The 27,046-nt window shown below is 39.5% G+C and overlaps 1 protein-coding gene across 2 annotated transcripts in view; it reads left to right on the top strand.

The window, feature by feature from the left end:
* Window positions 1-460: 460 nt before the first annotated feature.
* DMD (dystrophin) overlaps window positions 461-27,046 on the top strand; it is a gene marked incomplete at both ends in the record, with an annotated part of 1,307,865 nt that continues 1,281,279 nt past the window's right edge. For both annotated transcript variants that reach the window (XM_082303865.1, XM_082303861.1), the window contains one exon: window positions 461-560. In XM_082303865.1, the coding sequence (XP_082159991.1) occupies window positions 461-560 (100 nt within the window). The remainder of the gene's footprint in view (window positions 561-27,046) is intronic.

Raw genomic sequence — 27,046 nt, 5'->3', positions numbered from 1 at the left:
GCACGTTTTTCATTTATTCCCTGAGACTCGGCTCCCCTAAACCCGCGCACCCCTCTGCCGGGGGATTCCTCCCAACCTCCGCGGAGGCCAGCGCTGCCTGAGCGGGGGGGGGCGCAGCGCTGTACAGCCGTGCGGGTCCCCCCCCCAAAAAAAAGTTGAACCCCCCCTCCACCCCACAGCGACGCGGTGCCTTCGTCCCCGTTCCCCCCCCGCTACCGCGCAGGCGGTGCGGCGGGGGCCGCTCCGTCATTCCTGCCCCGCCCGGGGCCATTTGCTCGCTAATTGCTCCGCTCCTCATCGACCGCGCGCGGGGCGGGGGCGGGGGGGCCGGAGCCGACGCCCCGGAGCTATTTCAGGGCGGGCGTCAGCACCGCACCTGTCCCGGCCTGGTCCCGGCTCCCCCACCCGCCCACCGCCGTCTGTCTGTCTCCCTCCCTCCCCAGCCCTGCGCTCCTCGGGCATGGCCGAGGCGGGACGCCCCGGCCCCGCTGCTGCTGCCGCCGCCGGCGGGGACGAAGCCGCCGCCGATGAGTTCCGCGACATCATCCGCAGCCGGTCGGGTAGGCGTCGCTCCGCGCTCCGCTCCTCTCCTCCCCCGGGCGGGCGGGGGTCGGGGCGGCGGGAGGCGGGCTGAGGGCGGCCCCGGTGGGGGGAGCGCGGTAGAGCGGCTCGGGGGAGTGCGGGGGCGGCAGTTCGCTTTTTTTTTTTTTTTTTTTTTTTAGTGCTCTTTTTTAATTTATTTTTATTAGCTCAACTTTTCCTTGCGCTGTGTAGCGTAGAAGGGGTTTGCCCGCCGGCTCGCTGGGCGGGTCGCGCATCTCTGTGACAGGAGAGGCGTTTGCGTCCCCCTCTCCACACACGAGCGTCGCCCCCCGCCCCGGGTGTCCCCTGCCTTGGGCCGCGGTAAACGGGCAGGGTGGCTGTGCCGCTTGCGTTAGCGGGGCAGGTCGTTAAAGCTGTAAATGGAAGCAGCTGTAGCGTTATCCCAGAGGATAAAGTTTCAGGTGCCTGGGCTCTTTTCGTTTAGCCCTGGAGAGAAACCAAATCTGTGGTAGTAAAGGTATTTATAGACCATTCAGCATTTACTCATTTGCAGCACAAGTGCGTGTGGAGCTACAAATTATATTAACTCTTCTTGAGGCTGTATGCGCTTGCCCGGTAGACAAGCCTTAAAATAATGGTGCCCTTACGCAGTTAAATGACTTTTTAAAAATAATCCGTGTTGTACTTGTTTTAAGAAACAGCAACAGAATACTTGCTACGTATTATGGAATAACTAGAGCTGCTATGGGAAACTTAACTTTGAAAGTGTTGGGGTGCTGTTAAGCAGAACTAACAATTTCTGTGACAGGTTTTGTGAATGTTGTTTTTACTCCAGTAGTGTAAAGACACTCTTGCAGCAATATTTGGTGTTTTCCCACTGAAGTATCAGTGGTGTAATTCCTGGGTTGAAGATTTTTTGCTCCTGTAGTAAAGTGTTTCTTCTAATGTTAGAAGCCTACTGCACTTCACATACTAGCTGGTTCTCCTTCAGTTTGGCATTTAAAAGGATGGGTATTGCCCTGGTGGGGTTGAGGAGCTGTTCAGGTGTTGTGTGTGCGTGTTTTTTTTTTTTTAACCTGCTTTTGGGTCTGTTATCCAAGTTTCTGCAGTGTGAAGAGAATTTGAAAGAAAAAAGTGTCTGGTGAGCTATCTCCATAGTCATTCCTGGTTAGGCTGGTTGTGTTGCCTGTTATACCAGCACATGTTTCCTATTCCATACTTAGCTCACAGTTTGAGGGGTGTAAAATGCAGGATGAGTACAATGCAAAGAAAAGCCCTTTTCATTTAAAGGGTTGTCCTGTTTGTGTGTAACTGTCCTGTTTGTGTATCTGGGCAGTTGCTGGTTAGAGATGAGAGAACTTGAAGGCTGACAAAAATAATATCTTCAGGTTCATGTGATTTCCAGAAAGTGAAGTTGTAGTTAGTAACTTTACTGTTGGGTGTTTACAACTCTGAGTGGAGTGTGCCTTCTTCCTTTTTTTTTTTTCTTATAGCTAGTATCTACTATGAATGTTAAGTTTGATTTCCTGTTTTAAGAAATCATAATTGAGAACAGACACTCTGAAAAGCTAAACAAGAAATGTTACCTGTGTGTTTCCTAATTATCCCTTATTCTCTGTTTCCCTTGGGAAGTCTGTTTCCAAATCAACTTCAGTGGCAATATGTTAGGCGTATGGCGTCATAATAAATGTAAGATCTCAAATAACTCTAAAATGTTTTTCCAGTTTCCTGCTATAAAGTAGTATTAGAGTTTAGATGTTAGCAGTAGACATGGAGAAAACATTTGTGCTTCTTAATTGGACACAATTCCCTGGTCTATTCCCTATGATGAATAAGAAACAGGATCAGTTTAGGGATCATAGAATTGTTCCAGATGTTTATAAGCCTGAAGAGATGAGAAAATTCAATTTCCATAGTGATATTCATCACAGATATATCTTTTTTTTTCCCCAGCAATATACCCCACAGTGATCTCTTACTCCTGCTTATCTTTCATTGTGATCATCTAACTTTGAAATGCATTGCTTAAAATCTGACTACGGATTTTGGGAGAAATAATGTATAACAAATTAACACAGCTGTTTGCACAAGTAAACTGAGAAGAACTTGATGAGATGGTGTTTGCAAGCCTGAGGATAGGTTCATTTTGTTTTGGGATTTTCTGTAACCCGTTATCTGGGTAAGAAATTTCTGGAGTTGGGATGCTCCATTTGTTTGAACATGTGTTCACCTTGAACAATTTTGGATTGGAAGTTTTAGGAGGGCTTCTTGGGAGTGAAACGCTGGCACAGCGGCCTTAACAACGTAGTAATGGTAAGGAGGCTAAATTATTCTCAGGAGGCACTTTCCAGGCCTGCAGAAAGGATTTTGTGATCCAGTAGGGAAGCTCTTGGTGACTGAAAGTGAAGCTAGCGCAGTAAGTCCTTGGAGATTTAGGGCATCAGATACTGAAGGAGCTTTAAAAGTAGATGGTTGTTTTTCACTCCGTTTATATTGATTCCATGCTTCAGGGGTCTGCTGCTTGCTGGCATGGTGTGGAGGGAATTTTTGCCCTCCTGGATACAAAACTTGACCTCTGGTAGGCACAGGTTTTGCCTTCTCATGAAGCTAGAGAAAAGATACAGTAGAGTATGTTGAGGTACTTGCCATATAAAAATACTCTATGCTCCTATTTTTTGAGGTCTTATTCAAAAGCTGAGAGCACCAATATTTTAATAAGGTGAATGGGCTGATGCAGATAGCATTAATCTGGGCATCCTGCTGTCTATTCTAGGTAAAATAATTGGAAAAAGTTATGAGGATTCACTTCATGTAAAGACAAAATAAAATCTTAAAATTAAAGCTTGTTAGTACAATTTAAGGGAAAGCAGGCTCTGCCAAATACTCTTTCTGTTAACAAATTCTCTTGATAAAGTAATTTCTTGCAGTATATTACAATACAAAAAGAAAATAGTACTAGCAATAAAATAGCAAATTGTTTAAAAGACCCAAAACTGTTGTACTGCAAAAGTTGCTGTTGGGGAATTGTAATGGAATTGGGTTATCCCTGTTGCATCTCCATGGGGATAGATATAGTTCCAACACTAACTCATCATTTTTCACTTCCACTCATATGGAATGGCTTGGGTTGCCTGGGTGTTCGAAGAAGATTCATGCAAATGAAATGCTTCGGAGTGAGGAATGTAAGCTGTGCTGCCAGAGAGAGGGACTGTACCGGAGAAGAATTTAGTGGTCACTGCAGGGGCTCCATTCAGCATGTGCTTTTAATGTAATGACGTAGGAAAATAGGTGTAGGAAAGTTATTTTTGACTCTTGTGTATGGCATGGCTGATTCTAGTATGTGGAATGTATTTAAAAAAATCCACAAAAACTGAGATCCAGTCAGTTTTTGGAGCTCTATGGAGCTCAGCTAGTAATTTTTTAATCTTTTTCTGAGAAGTTATAGAAGTGACTTTATTACTTTTCATGAGTATATTCATGGGCAGAAAATACCGGGTGCTGAAGGCCTAGCAGGGGAAGGCACAACAAGAAGGGAAAAGTGAAAGCTAACAAATTCATATTAAAGCATGTGATATCTTGAGCAGGGAAGATGGTTAACCTCTGGGGATACATCCAGCATCTCTAGAGGTGTTTGAGCCAGCACATGGTACTTTAAGTTGAGCTTTATCCAAATGCAAGTTACTGGACTCAATACTTAAGAGCCTGTCATAAATCATCAGTCCAGTCATCTGTCTCAGGGTCCCTTCTGGCCATAATAGTATTCATTTGTGAACCTTCTCTTAATAGAAGAACATTTTGCTACCTGGCTCTTCAGTTCAATGCTTGCCATCTGAACTGGGCATTCCCCAGACTCGATGGATCACCCTGCTCCTTGCTGGTGTGAGACTTAGGCTGAGCATCCTTCCTTTGTCCTGTGTGTGGGTGCAGGCAATTCTTAAAATATCAGTGCTAAACCAGAATCCATCTGGATCTCAAGGTTAGTGGGCTAAGATTGATCCAGACAGTTGTTAAGTTAGTATTAGCAAAAAGATAGTGGAAAACAACTGCAAATGTGAACATGTTACAAGTTGCAGTCACTTCCCAAACAATTATCAAACATGCCAGTCTAGTAAGTGTGGATCTTTAATGTGTTGTACTTGATGTCATGCTTGTTGAACACATGGAGACCATGCTTGGGGAAATGGATGTTGCAGAACTTAATAAAACCTATCTTTGATTTAATTTCTCTGAAGAACATGTGGTTTCCATTGCCCAGAATTTCTTTCCTGGCTATACAGTAAAATACCACCATCAAGTCTCAAATGCATTTGGATGCTTGCTACGTTAAAAGAAGAATTGTTTTAGAAACCAATACAAGTATAACTCAAAGCTGAGAGTGGTTTTGTGCAACAACAACAACAAAGATCTCCATGCCGTAAGTACTGTCTCATCAATTTAATGAAGATTTAGATTTTATTATTACTGTTGCAGAGCTTAGTAATTGTAATCGATTAGCAACAAAAAGCCCTCTAATTTCTTCAGTTCATATGCAGCCTTTAGAAAAAGGGCTTAAGACCTCATTTGTTCTTAACTTCTAGCACAAAATTATGTAGATCTGGAGCAAGCTGCTATTATGACATGATGACTTTGCTTAGAAGAATGATTTGATGTGGTTTGGGGTTTGTGAGTAAGGACTCTATCATCTCCACATTTCCTTCTGCTAAATTGCATGACTTAAGGTTTTGACTGGAAGTCAACTGTTCTGGTCTTCATACAGAATAACAAATGTTAAGAATTGGCACTAAGCAGTGTTAAACAAGTATATATTCTGGGCACTTGGTTTCCTTTTGCCATTAAAAGGTATAGATACAATATACAGTGGTGATACAGATAGTTAAATAGACATATAGAGGTTCTTCTCCCTTCTTTCTCCACATTGTTCACCCAACTTCATTAGTGTGGAAACTGTAGGTGACTAGAGCTGTTAGTACATATCCCAAACTGGATAACTTGAGTGGGTGCTTCTCCCTTTCTCCCTCAAGCATCTGGAGACCTGACAGAGTTCCATGGGTTTGTCAGTGCAGAGGGAACAGCATGGGATGCGCTCTGCCTGTTTGGCTGAAGCACATGTCACACTCCCCCTCCACACGATGCCTGGTGAATGTTAGCAGTATGTCTGATGGGAAAACAAATGAATTGACAAATGGTTCTTTATAACAAAGTGTATATGCTGTATCTGAGGTGTAGTAACTTGCTGATCAGGGGAACCTTGTCTGCCAGAACAGCTTTGCTGTGCTGATCACCATGATGTAATCATGCCAGGGCGCTGGGACAGTGTTCACCATGCCCGAATGCGCGTGCTGCTCATTGTCAGTGTGTTGAAATGGCATTCACGGAGTGCTTCTGGGTGAGAAGATAAGTGATATCTCTGCTGAATCTGTCTGAGCTTTAGTGGCATGCTGGTGTGGTATTGCTACCAAAAGAGTTGGATCCCCTTCAAAAATAAAAGAAATACCTTCATGGCTGCTGAAGGTAGAGATTTGGCTCTGATGAATCACGACTAGTGCTTTGCACCAAAGGGAGACTTGTATGTGATATCTCTATTCCTGAAAGTGCTGTGTGTGGGAAGAACTGTGGATTTTGTCCAAAACGGCTTTAGGGGCTGAGCCAAGTCACTGTTTGAGGGGAAAGTAGAGGGTCCATGGTCCTAAAGCTCATGCATGTGTAAAAATAAATATCTTATGTATTTATTTATACATAAATATTTTTACGTACAAAATTTGGTTTTGGATGGGTATACTTTCATATCACTTAAAGAAAAAAACTATGCTGATAAATCTGAATGAAACAGAATTAAAACGTGGATATAAACTGTTCAGAGTAATTCCTGGCCTTGCCTGTTCAGTCATGGCTTTGTGGGACACTTGTAGCATGCAAAGCAATTGTAGGACAAAAGCCACTAGTGATACAGTAGCAATATTCTCCTGTTCTTGTTAATCCCACTGCAGGACATAGATTTGCTGGATCTAATAAGCAGAATGAACTGCTGATTTTAGCCTGAAAGTTGGGATATGGTGAAACTAGAAGTTTCTGATAATGTTTACAATTGCAGCCTGTAAAGGTGTCTTGTAGGAGGTATTTTTTAAGTATGTGGTTTAGATGTGTAAAAGAATTTCATCACTGAAACAAAAATGATTTTGCTGAGTTCAGGACTTCATCCTGTGCTTTAAACTATTGTACTCTTTTTTTTTTGTCCAAATAAAATTAGATTATTTATGCTTCTCTTGATGGAATTAAGTTTCTAGCTTTTTTTGCTTTTCTCTTATTTTGAGGCATTTCCATTATTTCTATTATACTTGACAGGCTTTATTTCTTTTTATCAGAAGTAGAATCTAACCGTGCACCATGTAATCTCCTTATCTTGGTATAGTGGATGCCTTACTCTGTAGGCTGAAAAATTGACTTTTGGATAGTTAAGTGGATTTCTTTTTTTCCCTATTTATGCATTTAAAAAGCATGGGGTCTGGTATGGTCAGAAGTACTGATCACTTGCAGCTTCTGGTAGTACTCAGTTGTTTCAGTCTGAACAGAACTGGAGCAGAGGAAGATCACTCTGAGAACCATTACCAAAATGTCCCAAAACTTAACTCCTGTTAAGTGGTAGTCTCTGCTCAAAAATGAGCATTTTTATTTCAATGGCAAAAGGTCATTTAAACAACAGATTATTTAAGGTATTAAATTTAATATCTTGCTCTTTAAATATCTGGTTTTTAATTGCCTACCTTCTGTATACTGTTGCTTTGGCACCGATATTTTTGTATGCTAAAATTTCTGATATTTCAAATGTAAATCTAATGAAACACTATAGGTTTCTTAAACTGGCTGTAGAACTGCAACACCTGTAAACAATTAGCACTTTAGCTAGTTAAGTGCAGATATGTGGGTTCTTTTATGTGTACTACAACTGATTCTATCCTGTGGATACCTACCCATATCTTGTGATTAGCTGTAAGACTTGTTGGACATGAAAGGTAATGGATTTATTTTCATTAAAGGTCTCCTGCAGTTTGAGTCTCAAATTGAGAGAACTCAATTCAACACTTCTTTTGTCTCTCCCTTTTTAAGGTAGGAATCATCACTGACTTGAATGAAGTGGTGACTTGTTTGTGGTCATCACTGCGGGGGGCGGGGGGGGGGGGGAGGAAATACCCTGGCATTAAGTAACTTTGAAGTATGAATGTCTTCCTTGTGAAAGCTAAGCTATCTCCTACCATGTACCAACGTCTGCATGTGTGGTGCTCCATCTGTAGCTGAATCTATGTAACTACTTTAAGTAAAACCCCACCTCTTACTTCTGGAGCTTGGTGGGCAATGTGCTGTTTTGTGTAATCTAGCAAAAGTACTGTACTGAATTTCAAGGTTAGTTTTATGCTGTCCTTATCCTATGTGATTGATATCAAGAGCACAATGTGATTGAGTTATGCTGCAGCATGCAGTCAGATACCGTAAATAGTATTATCTGCATAAAGTCTTGGAAGTGGTTCCTGGGCTGCTTCTAAAGTGCACTTTGGCTTGGATATTGAAGCCATAGTTTGGATCATCGTTTTTAAATATCAATCTGTTTATTAGGCAGATAATACACTAGTTTACAATTCAATCAGTCTTCCAAACAAGAAAAGAAATTAGTTAAGAAATACACAGTAACTAAAGCAAGTTTATATTTTGTTTGTAGCTTGCAAAAGCTCTTTGTACCTCTTGTTCAGTCAGTGTACATGGTCCTTATCAAACAGGAAGTGCACTCTTATCAAATTATTTAGGACGTTTGTCCTACCTAGCAATTTTCATTTCCACCTTGTACAAGGAGAAAATGGAAAAAAAGAAAATGTAAAGCAGACTTTCCCCAAACTTAGTGTTCTACCTGAGTTAAGATAATGATGGATGGGAGGAGGAGCTGTAAGGAATGTGAATTAGTGAAAACTTCTGGATGAGCTGTGGCCCCAAATAAACTTGCTGCAAAGAATGTCTGGAATTATTTTATTCAAAAGGCAAGGCATATTTTAGGAAATAATATCTGACTTTTATCTTGAGGCAGTATATTAACAAGCAATCATTGAAGTGAAACTGTTATTTAGCTATGATTTCATGACTTTGTGACGTTAACTTTTTGCTAGATGATGGAGTCTGCCCTTTTCACTTTTCTCTAATGCCAAGGCAAACTTGTTATTTTGATGTTTGGAATTTATCAAACTGCTTACAAATGGATTAATATGACATTTCAACCTTAAGTCATAAGATCAGTAGAAGTAGGCTAGCATAATAAAGGTTGTTTAATAAATTTATATTCAATAGTATTTTTGTTCTTGATGGCCCACATCTGCTGCAAAACATCTTCATGAACTGTCTTCAGCCTTGCAGGCTGCCTTTAAAGTGTGAAGTGCAAATCTGTTATGTCTATGACCTAAACCTGTTTCTTTAGTCCCAAGTGTGCCTTACAGTTCTAGGGGCATCCTCTCTTTAAACTATCTAGCATCACAGTAAGCACATATGTTCCTGGAAAAAAAACTAGCAACTGGGAAAACAAAATCTTCTATACAGCACTTTTGGTTTTATGTTGCTTTTTCCACCCACAATAATTAGGCTAATTCAATTAGGCTTCGTGTGATCTTTCCCCTTTTATCTGAAGTGTAATGTTTTGCTGAACACTAGAGGGAAATAACTAAGGATTGGCAATGTGCACTTGCAAAATATTAAATTCTTCAGCTGAATGCTAGCTGCCACCTCAGAAAGATTTCTGGTTGTTGTGGAAATCAAGTTGTGGGGATTTAAAAAATGATAACTTCATAACCTTGCAACTTTGGAAAAGTCTCACTGGTTACTGCTTGTTTCCAGCTTGACTGAAACGGCAGTGCTGTGAAAATCCTGTGAATCTGCATAAGACTTAACTACTTGGTTGGGATTCTTTCCCCATGGGTTCCTGCACCCAACAGATGGGTGAAGAACACTTCTACTGTGTGAAAAAACTTTCTGGTCTGCTTCCCAATCCATCTCGGACTTGCTAAATTTATGTTAATACAGTCATATTTTTTTCCCTTCCTGTTTATGATGTTGATGGCCAGCAAAAGCAATAATGGCAGTAGTATTGGAAGATGCCCTGTCCTCTGGGTTGATTGCTGGGTTCTTTGTTGATTTTTCATAGCTGTGAAGATTACCAGTAGTGCAGAAAAGAGCTACAGGTTGAGGCCTGGTAACACTGCACTGAAATATGCTACTTGCTCAGTATCTGCATGCTGGCTTGATCTGAGCTGTGCAACGTGGATATAACCTGAGGCTGCTTCTGTTGAGGTAGGCTCCTGTGCTTCCACACTCCGAAAGTAATTGAAGAGTATTTGCTTCATTAGAGATAATTAAAGGAAACACTGAGTACTAATTGGATATAAAGTCCTACAGTAGAAGTTGCTAAACTTCCCCTACCCCCTTGGGGAAAAAGAATGAGAACTGTTTGTTTGAATACAACCAGATGGGTAAATGTGATGGCCCTTAGGCAGTCTTCTCCCTTCCCACTGAGCTATCCCATATGATCTTGTCTAGAATTGTGGTCTTATGGGTTTCTACCATGTGTCCTGCTACACAGAAATGAGTCCAAAAAGGAGTGTGAGGTTATGATTTGCATGGCAGTGTAGAAAATTAATTCATCACTATGATTGCCATTTGGCTGATGGTTAAACAGAGGCATAGATAATACTAATGCATTCTTCTTGCAAGACTGAGAAGTCAATTAAACCCCATGCAGCTGAGACAGATCCCTTTTCATCAAGATTTCTTTCAAGGCTCATGTGACTTCTTCCAGATAATAAATTAGCAACTGGGAATGGAATACCAAAGCCAGTTCCATTCTTTCAACTCTTAATACAAGCTCCCTCAGGATACTTTGGGGAAAAATCAGCTACAGTAGGTTTTTAGTGTGGCGCCCCCCTCCCCCCTTAGAAATTGGTTCTAAAAAAAAAAAAAAAAAATTCCCTGACTGACTCATTTAGACTTATGTAAAATTTTCTGCTGGAAAGTTCTTAGTGATGTGATATGTCAGGATTTCAATCATCTGTTGTGGGAAAGAAGAGAAGGTACAGTGCATAGACACATGACTACTGCAGTCAAACAACTAATTCATATTCAAAACATAAGCACTCACCAGGAAGAGTTTAAAGCTTCTGCAAATCTAGAGTATTTTAAAAGCTCCAGAGCTTAAGTTTTGTGAAAGCACTGTATTTTTGTGTCTAGGCTTTTTAAAACAATTATTTCTGCTTAATGATATTAACTGTTTTCATCTCTTGTAGCTGTTGTAATTTGAAAAATACTTCTGAGTTTTAAACTATTCACTTCCTGAAATTGTATTGCAAATTATTCATTATATATGTTATAATAATGAAAGGGGATGTTTTTGAAGTATGAATCTGTATAAACACTGAAATCCCAACTTCATTATGAAAGATGACCCTAATGCTCCTTGTTCCAAAATGTTATACCTTCTAGCATCCTAAACAGATAAGGCTATACGTCAATCAAACTAGAGAGATATGATATTTAAAACTCAGGCTTTGTCTTTTGTGAGTACCTCTTACAGCTGGTGGAAAGAAGCATTCTTAATTATATCTGAAACTGAAAAAAACATTTGTTATTGAAAAAGTTATTTAAGAAAAGTAAAGCTCACCAAGAATTGCAGCCGTGGAATGGGGAGCCCAGCTTCAGCTAAGCTTTGGATTACTTGCCAGTACATGCTATAACAGAGACTGATGGGGAACACTCAATATAGGTCTACAGAAAATCCCTGAAAACCTTCAGGTTGTAAGTGTGTTAAAAAAAAAAAAAAAAAAAAAAAAAAAAACCAGAACAAAACAAAAAAAACACCCCAACAAACAGATATCCTCTCTTTGCCTCCCAGACTGTGAGAGAAAGGCTAATTGAGTTTCCTGGCCATAGCGGTATGATATGTTGCAGCTCTGACTTAGCAGTGTTGTTTAACTACTGTTAATCTACTTGTAACGGAGCAACATGAACCTGCATTGTATTTCAAATGTGGATGACTATTCTCTGATCAAATTCAACTTGACCTCACATTCACAGTCTGACTGAGCCTAATCTGTTGAGCAGGCTTTCCTCTGACTTCAGAGGATGCTTCAGCAGGTGCACCTGCCTCCAGGGCTCAGGTGCCACTGCTGTGTACCCCAGAGCCTGACTTACAGCTCCATCATATGGAGTTGAGGGTCCTGTCAGAACTTGATGCAACTCACTGAAGTTAACAATGCTTACAAGTAAAGTTACAACTTCAGCACAGATTGCTCTTGCATGGTGTGGCTACCAACAGTCTGAACTGTAGGCTGGGCGCTTGACATATTAGCCCTAGTTGCTAGACCATGTCCCAAAACCAGCATGATGGTAGCTGATGGCACTTCTGCAAATGGAATACCATGTGAACAGTATTATATCATAAAAGAAAGTACAGGATGTAGTAGTACCCAAGTGATTGAAAGTAGTGGGTGGTTGAGTATTCTATAAGTGGGATTCTAGTAGAGAAGTGAAAGGCTTGCTTTTTTGTTGCAAATGCTCTGGCAGAAGTTCCTTGCCAGAGCACTGTTAATAAAGGAGAGATGAAGACTTAAAATAAACAAATGTATTCCTTGTATGTAACACCATGAATGTCTGGCAGATAGTGCTATTGTTGGAGTGCTGTATTAGTTTAAAAAAAGTTCTGAAGCTATAACTGCTAAATACTACTAGAACTAGTGTATACTATGTGCTTCTACCTAGACAGGTAGAAAACTTGTGAAAAGTATAACATGTAAAAATCTAAATTAATTGACAGTGAATGGATGGAAAGGACTATGTAGTTCTCTCCTGTGTCTCAGGTATGTATGATTTATACATATGCTCACTGGGGAAGAAAAAGAAAAGTTTAATTTCACTTTCAGATTCCTAATTAAATATTTTCATGTAATTCAATTAGAATGCTGCTGGCAGCAGTTTACAGAACACTTGTCAAAGTAAAGAGCAACTTGGTGTATTTTTGTTTTCGGAACTCCAAGTGCCAAATCATTTAAATCCAATCAGATCCTAAAACTGGCACTGGAATTAAACCTGCTTTTTTTATAAGAGGTTACCTGTGTAAGAACTAACTTCAGACATTCCATACAGACATGAGTGTGACTGGAATGAGGATATCCCTTTACAGGGTGGTTGTGAACCAGAAATTGCATTGGCTTGCCTTCAGTGAGTATGCAGCTTATTTAATGTGATGAACAAAGTACATAAGCCTGAATACACTGGAAGGCAACAAAAGCTGTGAGTTTTCTAGGTATAATTATGCATGGGATTTGATTTGTTTCTTCCCCCCTGCCCTGATGGGAAGTTTATCCACTTCTTGCTGTTCATAAGAACTTAAGAAAACTAAATTCAGCTGTTTCTTCAATGCATATATTTGTTCAAAGGTAGTCCATTCAAGCATGAACCAAAAGACTTCAGAGTCAATTATCAAAATCAGTAGAAAATGCACGTGTGTGAAATGTATTTCTTTTTTTACATAGGAAACATGCTTGATGTTTAGTAATGAACCAGCTCAAGTTTATATAATGAAGAGTTTTGTATTTGACATTTGTATTTGTATTATTTGAATGCTGAGTTTCTATCTCAATTCAGGAAATTTTACTGGCAATGCCATACAATCACTCACTCCTAAAATATAGCACCGGTACTCAAGTAATGCTTATGAGTTAATTTTGAGTTGTTTCATAGCACATAGTCTATCCTACACGTTGTCTTGCCCATGATGCTTGGAGTAGGGTTCCAAACTCCAGTGTTCTGTGAAGTGAATATATTTTTACTGACTCCACTGATCAGCATATCTGTTTAAGATCCCCCTCCCCCCCACCAAAGGAATAAAATCCAGTGATCTGTGATTTAATATAATCCTGTTATATTCAAGTATATGTTTCAAAGCAATAACTAAAGTAGGCTCTTGGTTAAGAGAGCTTTATTTTCTTATTTTAGGAGAAAATTAGTGTCTTCTAATAGTTAATATCCATAGCTTTCTTTCATAGGAATGTGTCTTAATTAGAATTGATATTTTGGTGTTTTGAAGAGTAAAGAGGTCAAATACTAGTTTAAACATAATAACTGACAAGTTAAAAAAAAAAATCCTCCCCAAAACAACAACAACATAAACCAGGGGAGAATAGAGAGGTTTTATCTTCCTTTAGTCAGGGTCATGTTTACCTGTGTTCTTAGGTCCATTAATACATTTTGAATTCTAGGGCATCAATTTCCTGATAGAGCAACTGGACCATGCCTCTTTGCTTAACAAAGGTAATTCTGAGATATAGCTTTATAATGTCTTTGAGTTATCTCAGTATATGCTTTTATCAAAAATATGATACAGCTATAACGCAAGCATAGTTCAAAGGAAAATTTGCAATAGTAACACAGATAGAGTACCAGTTCAGCTTGTCTTTTTCCTCTTTTGTCCAACCTTAACAAACCAAAGCAGCAGTGGAGTTGAAGGAGGGAGTGCCTACACAAGACGCAAGTTGTCCTTTGTCAGTACTGTGTTTATTGGCAGAATGTGTAGAATATATATATTTTCCTTCCTGATGAAGTTTGTTTCCATTTTGCCATAGAATCCTTTGTTAACCATAGAAAAAACAGATTTATGTTAAAGGTTCTCTGTCCTCTTAGAGTATGAGACTGCATTATAAATGCTTCCTGAATTTGACCATACTTTATTTACAAAAAAAATCCATGTGCCTGTGTGTAAAAAACATACAAGGCTGAAAGACACAGCCCAGGAGAGTACCTTGGGAGATGGATGTGCTTCTGTGTTCTTCCCACCCTCTGATTCTGCATGACAGTCAGTAGAGCAACCAAGACTAGGAAAAATCTTACATATAGCTGTATAACCCTGACGTGTACTATACTGAAATGGAGACTGAGGCATGTGAGAGAAGATCCAAAGCTTTTTAGCAGCATTTTCCCTCTGGATGCTTCCTCTTTTTAGCAGCACTTCCCTCTTGCATCCCCCTGGATCTAAGTTTCTGTACTGAGAAGAATGTCTTGGACAGAAAGTGTGATGGTAACAGCAGTCAGATGAGTGTTGGGATCTATGGTCTTCTTCCCAGGTTAGCTCTTGTCTGCCAGTGTGGATTGGGCAAGTCCTGTAGCCTGTTCTCCCTCTCTATGAAATAGAAAAAATAGCACTTGGGATAGTGTTTTGGGAACACACGTGTGTTTTGGTGGCTTTTTTCCCCACTGGTACATCTCAACATCAGAGATGCATTAACAGTTCTACTGCATTTTGTAGTACAATACAATAAATAACTAGCTGGCTAGTAAACTCTAGAGGAGACAACATGTCCTGAAACATGGAAAAGGTAGCACAGAAAATGGACTCCTTCTTTCAGTAAGGCAAACCATTATCCTGGTGAGATTTTCTGGGTTTTTTTTTCTTTTCCTTTTTGAAGCCCTGTCATTGAAATCATTTGGCTATACTGAATCCCAGCTTTTTGTGTAGAACAAGAAAGAAGAATCTCACCCTCATTATACACTAGTAGAGCTGAAAAATAAGGATCAATCAGTGTCTGTTACTTTGCCTTCTGTCCATAGATAAAGCTCTGCACTTGGGGGCTTGTCTTACTTCAATATTTAGGATTGGAAGTTAAGCCTTGCACAATTTTTGTAATGCTTTCAGGGGTAAAGTGACTGACTTATGAATGTGTCCTTTAAAAATACTCTGGCAAATGTTAGTAGTAGTAAACCCTTTGGGGGGAGGAAGAGGGATTGGGCTGAAAGGAGCAATCTCAGTTGAAGAACAACACGAGCAGTTCTGCAGAAGCTTGCGTCCTGTCCAGTTCTACACAGAAGTGTCCTGGACATCTTCACTACACAACATATTCATTATTTTAATAATGTTATATGAAGGAGTAGAGTAAGGGTTGTGGAATCTGTAGTTCACAGGAACAAAAAAGTGAATGTTTTCCAAGAGTAGAAGTGGATTTTATAAAAGTCACTAAAGCTGGAAAAAGGTGTTGAAAAATTCTGAAGTACATGTGTAAGACGTGGTGTTGTAGCATCATGGATTGCTCTGTAACACCCAAAGAATACACAAACTTCTAGAGTCCTGCATCTGACTCCCCAGAAAAAGAAGGGGAGAAATTGTGCAGATGGTACTGCAGCAATGGATGTTAGCCTAAACTGTCTCAATCTTCAACAGAAGAGTATGGAGCTGTAATTTAATTGTATAAAAATTTGAAGAACATAAACCACCTTGGTTTAAGAAGTCTTTGTAAATGAATATTTTATTTGCAGAACCACATCTCCTGCTCTCAAGTTTCACAGCAGCTTATGATGCTAATCCTACTTAGATGGTTATATAACGAGTTAGTGGTAGGTGTTATCAACTTGCTGTAGCCTTGAAGAGTTTAGTATTCAATCAACACATTGTTTGTGGAGAATGTTGCATGGTGAAGGATGTGGATTAGAATTCTGGTCATTTTCCTGTGTGTGTGTCTCTCTCCACTTACAAAGTATGAAGTCTTCTCTCTATTGCTAACTGCTTGTCTAACTAGATTTTCTAACTATAGCTACATATAATGTGGAAATCTTGAATAAAAAAAGTTCAAGCCCCTGTCCTATAGTTACTATGCCTGAAGGTGGCCAGTTACTTGAAAAGACACTTTATTATCCTTGAACTAGCTATACCAATTAGATAATCAAACTCCTGTCTAGTAGTGAGATGTTTAAAAAAGGTGAAAAATCATGTAAATAACTGCATAGCATGGAAAATTGGATCTCCATTGCTTCACAGGATAGTTATTACCAGAAGAAACCAATACACTTCCAGTAGCAATTTTCCAGTGGTATAAAAAATGGAAATGTAAGTTTTGCACAGTGAAACTCTATGGAAAATTGTAAACTATTGAACTTCTTCATTTTAGAAATAAACAGTATATGGTGCTTGTGGTTGGCCTCTTGAGGAGTAATTGGCCTTTTTGAGATCATAAAGGGCTGATACTTCATGAAAGCTTCTTCAGTAAGTGAAATCTTATTTATCTTAATTGAAGCTTGAAAGTAATTTGATTAGAGGGGAAGGCTTTTAAAGACTTATGTTTAATGTTATATTTTCTTGTTGAGATTTGTGGAGTAAATGTCAAAATGTTGGCATGCTGCAAGTGAAGCTTTTTGAGCCCATTCCTTTAAGCAAAAGAGATCCAAGACTCTTGGACTGTCAGATGGTTTATATGTGTTTAAAGCCTTAGAGTATGTTTTGGGGAATGTACTGGAACTTTTGGCCCTTTCTATATTATAGGTTTGTATATATTCACACTAAGCATGAGACTTGAACAACTATTAGAGTTTTAATGGTCAGTGCTACAATGAGGTAGCAAATCCTGTCAAGCTACCTTTTTTTAAAACAAACAAACAAAAAACCCCACAAAAAACCCTTTAATTCAGAGCTGTTGGAAGTGATATCTTAAGCTTTTTGTGTACTTGCCCATTCTCTGATGGAAGCTATTAAAGGGAGATCCAAATACTTCAGGTTAAATTCTGCTCCTGCATCCATAAGGATTGACTGGAATGCAGTAGGACTCTTGTGTTGGTAAGAAAAGGAGAATCACTCTGTTTTGTGTAGTAGAGTTGAATTTTTGTTGTCCTTGTTTTTAATCAGAACTTCATTCAGGTTATTTTTGTTTTGTACCGTAATTTAAAACCCAGTTAGCTGTACCCTAAACCCATGTATCCTGACTTCTGGTGGTGATGAGATGGAGCCCTTTCCTACCCAGAGGCCTACATGAGTGAAGTTCAGATTTTGACTGATGGCCAGATATGGCCTGTGTTGTCTGGAGGTGGTGTAGGCATAAAGATTATTAGTATAGGGAAGGAGGATTCCCTAGTCTTGGGTTTGCTTTACAATTTTGTGGGGTTTTTTTCAGCTATATTATCCACCTATCTGCATTCCCTTACAAGATATATACTCTAGCATAGCGCTATAAGTGTTCCAATTTTAATAGCTCTTGCTGGGGGAGGTTAAGAAGAAAAGATATGAAAAAATCTATTCATCTTTAGAAAGACTTCTTTTAAGTGCTTTTCCATAACAAGTTTTTTAAATATTTAATGCAGTGTAAACAAACAGATATTCTTTTGCAAGGAATAACTTCATTAAATATCTGTTTAAAGCAGCTGCATATATGTTGTAACATAACAGGAGGACTGGAAGGTGCTTATCTAAGGAAGAGCAAATGTATTCTATAAAATGATCGGATAATAGATATCTAAGTTTCTAGCTTGCAAGCTCTTTCTGAAGCTTGCTAACGGGATTGTAGACTTCATAAGCTTTGCAGCAGAGTATTAAATCTGCAGACTCAATGGGGCACATATAAGTTAGCATACATACACAGGAGTATATTTGCATTGTGACTCTTAATCTTGCATACATATGTGCACAATTGAATCTCATGAAGAATGTAATTTACAACCTAGTGAAATTCTCTAGGCTATAAATTTTCGTAAGCAGCTGCTTTTTCAAGGTTCATGTCCTGTATGTCTTCCTGTAAACGTGCTTTCTCAAATGCTTCTTTCCCTGGACCTCTCTGACTCATGGGAGACTAATGGGGGGATCCCTTTTGATTTACCATCTGTGCTGTAAACTCTCCTCACAAATCCCTGCTTGCTCCCCATCTTCTTTAATGCTACCTATAATGCACTTTTATGTGTGGTAGCTGCTGCTTGCCCTGAGTGATGGCACTTGTTCTCAGGCTGGCTGGCGATGATGGCCTTTTCACTTGCATTTGATTGCTAGGTTATGTATTTTTGGTTTGAAGTGTGTGGTCACGTGCATCCATGAGACTCTTAAGGTTATGCCTCTCTGCTTCTGATTTTTGCATACTCAGTACTGGATCTTAGAGGTAGGATCAATAGGAGGAGAGTTTAAAATACTGTTAAAGGGAATTATTAAATTGTGAAAGCTCCAAAGACTGCTTGTGTCCTAAGCCTCTGTACAAGTCACTTTGAATTAGTCTGGCAAAAGCCCTTTCTGGTCTATAAAAATCTGAAATTGGTGTTTCCCTCTAGACTATGATCCTAGCTGGAGTATATCTGTCCATTCAGACACAGGTGTTGGGCTCTCAATGCCATGAGATGTGTTGCAGTTGGCTTTTCTTTCAGAAAGTACTTTATATCACTCTAGTCTGTTACTCCCTTTGAATCACTTATAATCATGAGTGAAATCTATGTGGAGCAGCAAGTTGTGATACTGTGTACAAGTGGCTGAAACTTGTGATGGCTCATTTATGGGATTCTTCCTGTCAAAGCTGTTTTATACCCACTCCCTCCCAATTACTTATTACTGCACCTCTGAAGTCTAATCTCAGCCATGGAGAAAACAACTGAAAGAAGGGTGAAATAAAGTTCTCCACTGGAGTTAATTCTTTTATATCCACTAACTGTATAACTGACCTACTTGTTGACATGAAGGAAAATGTCATGAGGAAATGAATAGCAAGTCTCAGCAGTCATTCAGCACAGCAGCCCTGTGACAGCAGAGACTGCAATGGGCTTTGTAAGCTCCTTGCTTACTCCCTCCCAAGCCCTCCCCTTGCCCAAATTACACTGCCTCTAATAAAACATACCCTTCTTAGTTTTGTGATTTCTCTCCCCCTCCCCCTGTAAGCTTGATTTCACACCTATTTATGACCCTTTTCCCTGCTGCCTCCCCTGCCTTGGAATGAGTGGGAGTGTAGTGTTGCCTTCTGCAAAATACACATGGAATAGATGTCAAATAAAATCGTGATAATGGAAGGAGCTTTTAAAATGGATTTGTTCTTTAAATTCAGTGCTTTGGAGATTTGTTTTGGTACTTGAAACATCTCAAATGTTTTTCTACTTTTTAACCCAGAAGAACTGATAACTTAATTTTGAATATGTTCATAGTACCTCTTAATGCTTGTTTTTTATCAGAGCAATTCATAGATGATAATACCTAATGTATGATTCATTTTAATGAATTTAAACTGAGAATCCATAGTAGAGTGAATATTTTAATTGGATGTTGCCAAATAGACTCTGATTCAGTGGCACTGGCAGGGCTGCCAGTATGGTCAGCCTCATTCTTGCTGTATCTGTTCTTTACCTTTACATTTCATTGTCTTACAGAAGTTATGTAATTGTAATATAATTGTAAACAAATCCAGGCATTTAAGAGCTTGAAAAAAATCTACTGTATCAAAGCACAGTAGCTAAGACCTGTTGTGTGTGGAAATCATTGCGTCATTGTTCCTATTGAGGTAGTTCTACTTAATTTAGGTTTTGTGAGATGTCTACTGTTCATATCTAATTACTTATCAATGGGAGCTATGTAAAATAAAGACTGTGCCCTCAAGTCTATGCCACTGACAATGAGGATCATTATCAAGATGACACATCAATGATGAATGCGGTGTTGTTGGCAGTGCACATTGTCCTTGCAGAATGACAGAAAATTCAGTTTCTCCTGTATTCTTTGTATGAGGTCAGAAGTACCCCTGTTTCTTTTAAAAACTGAATATTTTTTCCTTTTGTAAAATAATCACCTTGCTTGCTTTGGGCTGTGGTGAGTATTTGCTTGTTAGCACTGAACACAATCACTAAACTGTAGTGGTCAGAAAAGAGTAAGATGCAGAAGGAACCAAAAAAGCAAAAAAAGGTAAATTCTGCATATTTATAAATATTTAAATACCTCTTTTCAGCAAAATATCTAAATGGAATATACAGTACATATCTATGATATTGTTTTTAGCTAGATCAAGAGAGAAATTTTAACACTGTTTGCCATGTGGTTACTAGCATTAAGAAGGAGAAAGCAAGCCTTGGCTTCAAGCTATTAGTCTGAAGGAAAGCATGAAAACTTCTAGTCAATAATTATCCATCATTAGCCACCACACCTCAAGTGGGGGGTTTTGTATCACAGCATTATGTTGAAACACTGGTAATTCTCCAGCTTTGTTTATTCATATCATTTTGCTGAGGCTGGGGGAAGAAATTTTGGGTTTTACTCAGTGATCAGTTAATGAAATCCACCTCAGAACTGCCAGCCAGGACAATGAATACCTAGCCTTGTGTTAAGCTCCTCCATCTGTCTCTTTCAGTCCAGTTAACATCTAAACCCTAGCTCTGCTGTCTCTTGTAGAAGGTGCTCGTGCCCTCCTTGCTCTCTTCAGAGCATCCACATTCTTTGTGGCTGTTGTGCGCCCACTTCTTGAGCACCTGTGCATCAGGGGCAAGAAAGACATCACTCCCACCCTCTGGGGCTCAGGACCATGTGCAGACTCACTGGCAGGGAAGTGGGCCCCTTGGCCTGTCCCTGGTGACTCTGCTTGGCTTTCTGTGGGACTAGGGCTAGCTGATCTTCCAGATCCTGAAGAAGGTCCACCTGCATCATTAAGTTCTAATAATTTACGCATTTTTGTTGGATGATGTTAATATTTATGAAGCACTTTCTATTCAGAAGTTAGGGCAACACAGAACACCTTTGGGAGCTACTGTGCTATTACTACCTTACCTTATAGATGAGAAAGTAAATGGATTTGCCAAAGGCCATGCAAAGTCTCTAAGTGAACAAGAAATATAACATGGCTCTGTTAAAGGGTCCTTTTACCTACCTTTGCTTTAGATATAATAGCAAGAATATCAAAACATACTACTGGTAAGAACTGGAACCATTAAAAAGTAAAGCAAATACAAACCATTTTTCTGATGCAGTTATCACGGAAGCAACTGCAAGAAAGCACTGTGCAGTGAATTCCTTTCTATTAGTAAATTAGTGCCTCAACCATGCCATCTGACTGCTTGCCAACTGAATTTTGCTTAATGTTGAATGAGCCTAAGGCAGAGAGAGAAGGTCCTGTGCCAGTGGTGAAGCCAGCTTGGTTCTGTAACTGTATGGTTTTCTTTTTCATTTTGTTTCAGTGGTTTGGTCCAAAATAGCCTGCCTGTGGCACTAGACCTAGAAATGAGATGTTTGAGTGTGATCTCACCTACGCAGAGTGGGAACTGATTTGCAGCATTTGTGTTGCTAGGCTTTGACAGGTTCATGTAGAAGAAGAAAGCAAGTTCATCTGATAAGCAGTGAGAGAGAAAGCATCCATTGTATGTATTCCTCAGTCAGGGATGAGGACCCAAACCACAGCAAAGAAATGAAAGGATAATTGGTTTGAAAGTAAGTTTTCATCCTTAAAACTACAGTTTTGGTTTGTTGGATCAGTGTTTGGTCATTGGCAGCTCTGAGGTAGATGTTATAAACAGGAACATATTTTACAGAGGGGCTGCACCTGAAACATGAACTGTTTTCTCAAAAAGCATCAAAGATCAGCCACTGCTACTTTTGAAACTGTCCTCTTTCTCATACACTATTGCAGCAGACATGGGGCATCAGCAGTCTAAAAATGAGTCACTCCCGTGAGAAATACTAGATCTAGAATGGGGTATTATTGATGTGTCTTCCCATTAAGTACTCTGTGTTATGTTAGGATAGTAGAGCTCTACTGCAGTGTTTTACAGTGCCTAATGTGCACGACATAGTTGCGTTAGTGGGCATAAAGTAAAGACTTCTTCCAGTGTTGTGCTTCCATAGGTTTGCATCAGTACAGCCTTGCCTTTGTTGTTACAACACTATTGCCTGCAATCTGCAGCCTGCATTAAACTTTAGGAAGTGCTGTAGATCAAGAATCATTTGTTAGCTGTATTGCTTTTTATGTGGCTTGCTTTCCAACTTTTCCAGTGTTCTTCCAGTTACTGTTAATGGCCTTTCTAAAAGCTACAGCTGAAATCCTTACCAAGAATTTGAGTAGGCACCAAAACGTGCAATATCATGGTACTTCTCTAGTTATCTTGCAAAGGTTTATGCCATTTCATAAATTTTCCTTCAAGACTCTTGATATGGCCTGAGTTTCCAAAGCAAGATGCAGGAATAAACACAGTTTGAGGCTAGTGAGTGTACTTGAAAAATGACGCAGTTGCCCCTATGTATGTCAGACTGGGATGCTTGTAGGTGTCTCATCTCTCAGGCATTGCAGATTGTTCTAGTGAGTGTTTTGGGAGGGTCGGTCTTCCCTTGCTGGGCACGAGAGTAGGAGGTTGTGAATTGCTTTGTTGGGCATGTGGGCACACGAGAGGTGGCTTTCCTGACCCTCTGTCTCCAAAGCCCTGCTCACCAGCCTTCTCACCCGAAGTGTATTGAAATCTTTCAGCTGATTTTCAGTGGGATCAAAACAGAACTGGACCCTCAGAAGGCAATATATAACATAAGTAAAGGCAGTAGGTTGCCAATTTGCTAAATGTCAGGCAATTTGAAACACCTTTATTTGGGTATAGGAAATCCAAGTCACAAGACCTGTGACATATATTAACATAGCAAAATGGAGGTTGATAGATTGATGTTGGCATGCCTCTCAGCTGCCAGCTGCCTCATAATGACTTGCCCAGCTGTGATACAAATAGGAATAATTTCTATGTTTGATCTTTAATTTTAGAGTGCATATTTATGTTTTGGTAGTATTTTATTTAATTGTTTCTTGAATTGTTTTTAGCATTCCTAAAAACTTTCAAATAGCTCTTTGGACAAAAGAGAAGCTGGGCTATATGTCTGAGAAGAGATATCTTAAAAAATTGACCACTGGTCAATGACAGCAGGTACCAGATCAAGGGGGTGAGAACAAAAGACTCCACAGACTTCCATGGACTGTTCCCTTTCCCTTTTAACTCTGTGAAAGTCTTGTTGTGGGTCAGTGCTAGAGACAGTCATGACCAGTGATGAACTGAGGTCAGAGAAGCAGGCGGCATGCTGATTTCCTCTATTTCCATTACCATCTCTGTACATTGTGCGTACTAGGATACAGTGCTGTCACCAACCTGCTGGTACTATCCTGTGGTTATTGTAGCCAGAAACACTATCAAGCCCTACTGGTACCCACTCCACCTGAGTGGGAGCTGAGCTGAGGGTTGCTCATGGCTGAGCCATCTCTTCCAGCATCTAACCAGCTTCTTTCTCCAAGCTTTGTGCTCTTATATAGCTAAACTCTGATTAGATGGGAAATCAGTGCAGCATGAACGTAATACAGCAATAACTTTCACAGCTTCTAATTCTGTGATCCCTGTGCCCTTATTCCTGCTCACTGCCCTTTGAGATGTCTCAAAACTTCAGAGGTGTTTAGGCAAAAGTGACTGTTGCTGCTCAGATAAGTGATCAAGAAAGGGAGATGGGTAGAACTTGGAGAAAAGTTGGTATTGTATCTGTCCTTATCAGGAAAGGGAGAGGTGCTTCTTTTGCTGCTATTTCACAGTCCGTGATTCCTTAGCACTAGTAGCCAGGAGCCAGCCTGAATTTTGTGTATTCCAGTGTCCTGGGAAGTACAGCAGAGCAGAGGGTGTTTTTGTTGATGGGGGCAGATATTTAGTTGCCAATGGCTGTAGCTTGCTATGCCTGGCAGTGTGGGTTTTTTCTACTACTTGGTCTTAGGCTTTTCCCAGTTAAAGAAATAAGCCAGAAAGTTCTTGGTATGGGGAAGCTTTGGTCATCCATAGGGATAAAGAATTATCTTTTGTGGTTAAGTAGTTCATAATTTCTGTTTTCTCTGGATTGATTCTGGGGAAAATAAGGATGTGCTGCTCCTTTCCCATCTCCCTTTTGGAAACATTCTCGTCCACCCCTGGTATTTAATCTACTTTGGCTGAATATTAATCAGGGCTTATTCCCAGGTAAGTGTTAAGAATTCATATGTGTGCTTTTGTTAGTTTTTGCATGGTGTTTTTTTAAGCTAGTAATTATGTGAACTTGACTACAAAAAATAAAAACCCTTAAAATTCAATGTGTCTCAGATTATCCTTGGCTCTGCTCCTGCCCTAGTGCTGTTCTTATTCTTTATTCCCATCAGAAGCAGAACTTAGTGAAGTCAGCTTCCAATTTGTGCTTTTTCAGAGAATGGACCTACTCTTTCTGGCAACTTTAAATAACTCTGATTGTTCAGTCTTTGTATTGGGTTGATTGTCTTCTATAGCAGTGTCATGTTTTCTGTAATATCCTTTTTTTAACAGTAGAATGACTGGAACAGTACAGAGCAACCTTTCAGAAGGCTAGAATGAGTCTGTGAGGTGTGTGAGTTGAAGCACCATAAGACCTGGTATTTTTTTTTTTTTTTCAAACTTCTTATTTTAGTACTGTGTCAAGAGATCGTGAGTAGCTGGGTCTGGAGAGATTCAAAGACAATCTTCTGCTTTGAGGATGGGGAATATGGGGAAAAGATGAATAGGAAAAAAAGAAACTCCACCACATCCTGTTTCTTTTGTTTTCTATTTGTCAACAGCTGATTAAAAATCTGTTAACTCATGTGTCCCATCTAAGTTGAAAAAATATCTTTTTATTAAAAGGTCATGTTTGGGATGTTGTACTGTGTTTTAAGCTGGAGCGGGCGGGATTTAAATGGAATGATTTTCCAGTTAGGCAGTTGAAGCTGGAAATACCAGTGCAGGTACCTGCCTGTGAACTAAAAGTTGTCTGGAGACAGGTTAGTCTGCTTGTTTGAGGAACGCTTGCTTTTCTGCAGTCTTTCTGAACTGCCATTTTAAATATATTCTCCCATTTAAAAATAGGAATAAAATCTACCTTTCTAGCTTTTTTATCAAGTTTAGGTTTTTATCAAGTTGTTTAGGTAGGTACCTTAGTCTGAGCTTCTTAGGCAGTGTGACAACAAAGTTAAACATGTTAAAACATCCAAGAAATAAACCACTGAAAATAAAAAGTGCACAGATATAAACAGGATTAAATCATGGGTATGTGCTTAAGTTTTTTTTTTCTCAAATAAAATTGTGTTCCCTTCTCTTAAAATACATGCAGACTTGAGCAACCCTCTGGTTCCTTAAGGGGGTGACACAAGTTTTAAGAAGCAGAGTCCAAGGTACAGACAGGACCCTACCCCGATGCCCTAGAAAAATTCATTAGAGGGTGTTGCACACTCAACCTAGGGGATCTCAGGTTGGCTCACTTACAGTGCTCTAATTATAAAAGTACAAGCTCTCCAGTTGACTCAACAGTGTGAGTAAAGAAATTTACTAGAAAGCCAAAAAATGAATTATCAGTGATTTTCACATCTGTCCAGAATTATTTTTTTAATGAAAGTAGCTTGTGTTTCCTCAGCATGTAGAAATCTGGGTGATAGATGGCGTCTGCTTGTCCTGCACTTGATTTGGGGAGAGTACTGCTGCTGCACAGGAAGAAAAGTAAACCTCTTCAGTAGCTATGCTGTCTGTTTCTTATGACAGACTAAAAAGGAAAAGTAATACTAGACCCATGCTGCTTATTACCTATAGACAACTGTCCAAAAATACTAGCAACTTCCATGTTACAAGCATCTACCACAGAGGCATACAGCAGTAAGCTTTTAAGAAGTGCTGGAGTGGTGACAGCTCAAAGGAAATGTGTCAACTATTTGGGACAGGACTGCATGTGCACTTGTCTAATTATTTTGGACAGCAATGAAAGCCACGTATGCAAGCCAGCCTGTTAACAGACAGGCAGGATAGAGCATTAGGCAGGTAGGCAGAGCATCTAGCCAAATCTTGCAAAAATGAATTTTAAGTGCATGTCTTGCTTGTGTCTGCAGCCCTCCTTTGGTGGATGCTCTGACAAGTAAGCTTCAAAGGTGCCTGAGGAGAAAAAGTGAATGTTTCAGAAGTATTTGAAATCTAATTTTGAATGTTAGTTCACAAATACTAATTAGTATTTTTTCAAGCTAAAGAAACCCTGTTAAGGATCAGAAACTTCTGTATGGCACACTTAGGACTACCTCTGACTGAAGATCCAAATCATTGCAAGGACCTTATTACAAGCAGCTCTTAACCTGGAGAGAAATAAACTCCAGGTTCTCAGGTAGCTGAATCAGACATTTCAGAAAGCTTACAAAGATGAACAGGAAGCAGAATTCTTCAAATAAACTACTTAATATCTGCAGGAAATCAGTTTGCTCTTCAACAATTGGTCTGGGATGCTGAGTTTTCACAAATAAAAGTATTTGCCACCAAGTAAGTGCTCTCCCTTCACCCTTAGAGGATGCCATGTATCTGATTCTTCAAAATACGTTGCTAATGCTCTGATGCTTTTGTGAATTGCCCTGGTGAGCATTGACTTGCTCTGAAGAAAATAGTGTTTATTTAAGGAGATATGTACAACTTTTAGGTTTTAAAAAACAAACAAAACAACTCAGTAGAGGAGAGCCAATACATTCCTTGCTTTTGTAATCTGGTAGAGGTTTATAAAATTGGTAATAAACTACATTTAAGGACTTGATGTAATTTGCTTTCACTTTTTTGATGGTATTGAAATGATTACTACTTTAGAAAGTTAAAGATTTCATCCCAAATAAGGAATGGATTACTACAATAAAAAGCAAATCCGATAACTGAAATCTGATAACTGTATGCACTGTCACTCTAGGCCAACATCTCGCATCATATAGGC

The sequence above is a fragment of the Platalea leucorodia genome, assembly GCF_965183815.1.
Source record: "Platalea leucorodia genome assembly, chromosome: 2".
NCBI classification, from domain to species: domain Eukaryota; kingdom Metazoa; phylum Chordata; class Aves; order Pelecaniformes; family Threskiornithidae; genus Platalea; species Platalea leucorodia.
Note: the sequence above shows the minus strand (reverse complement) of the source record. Positions and strands in the feature narration are given on the sequence as shown.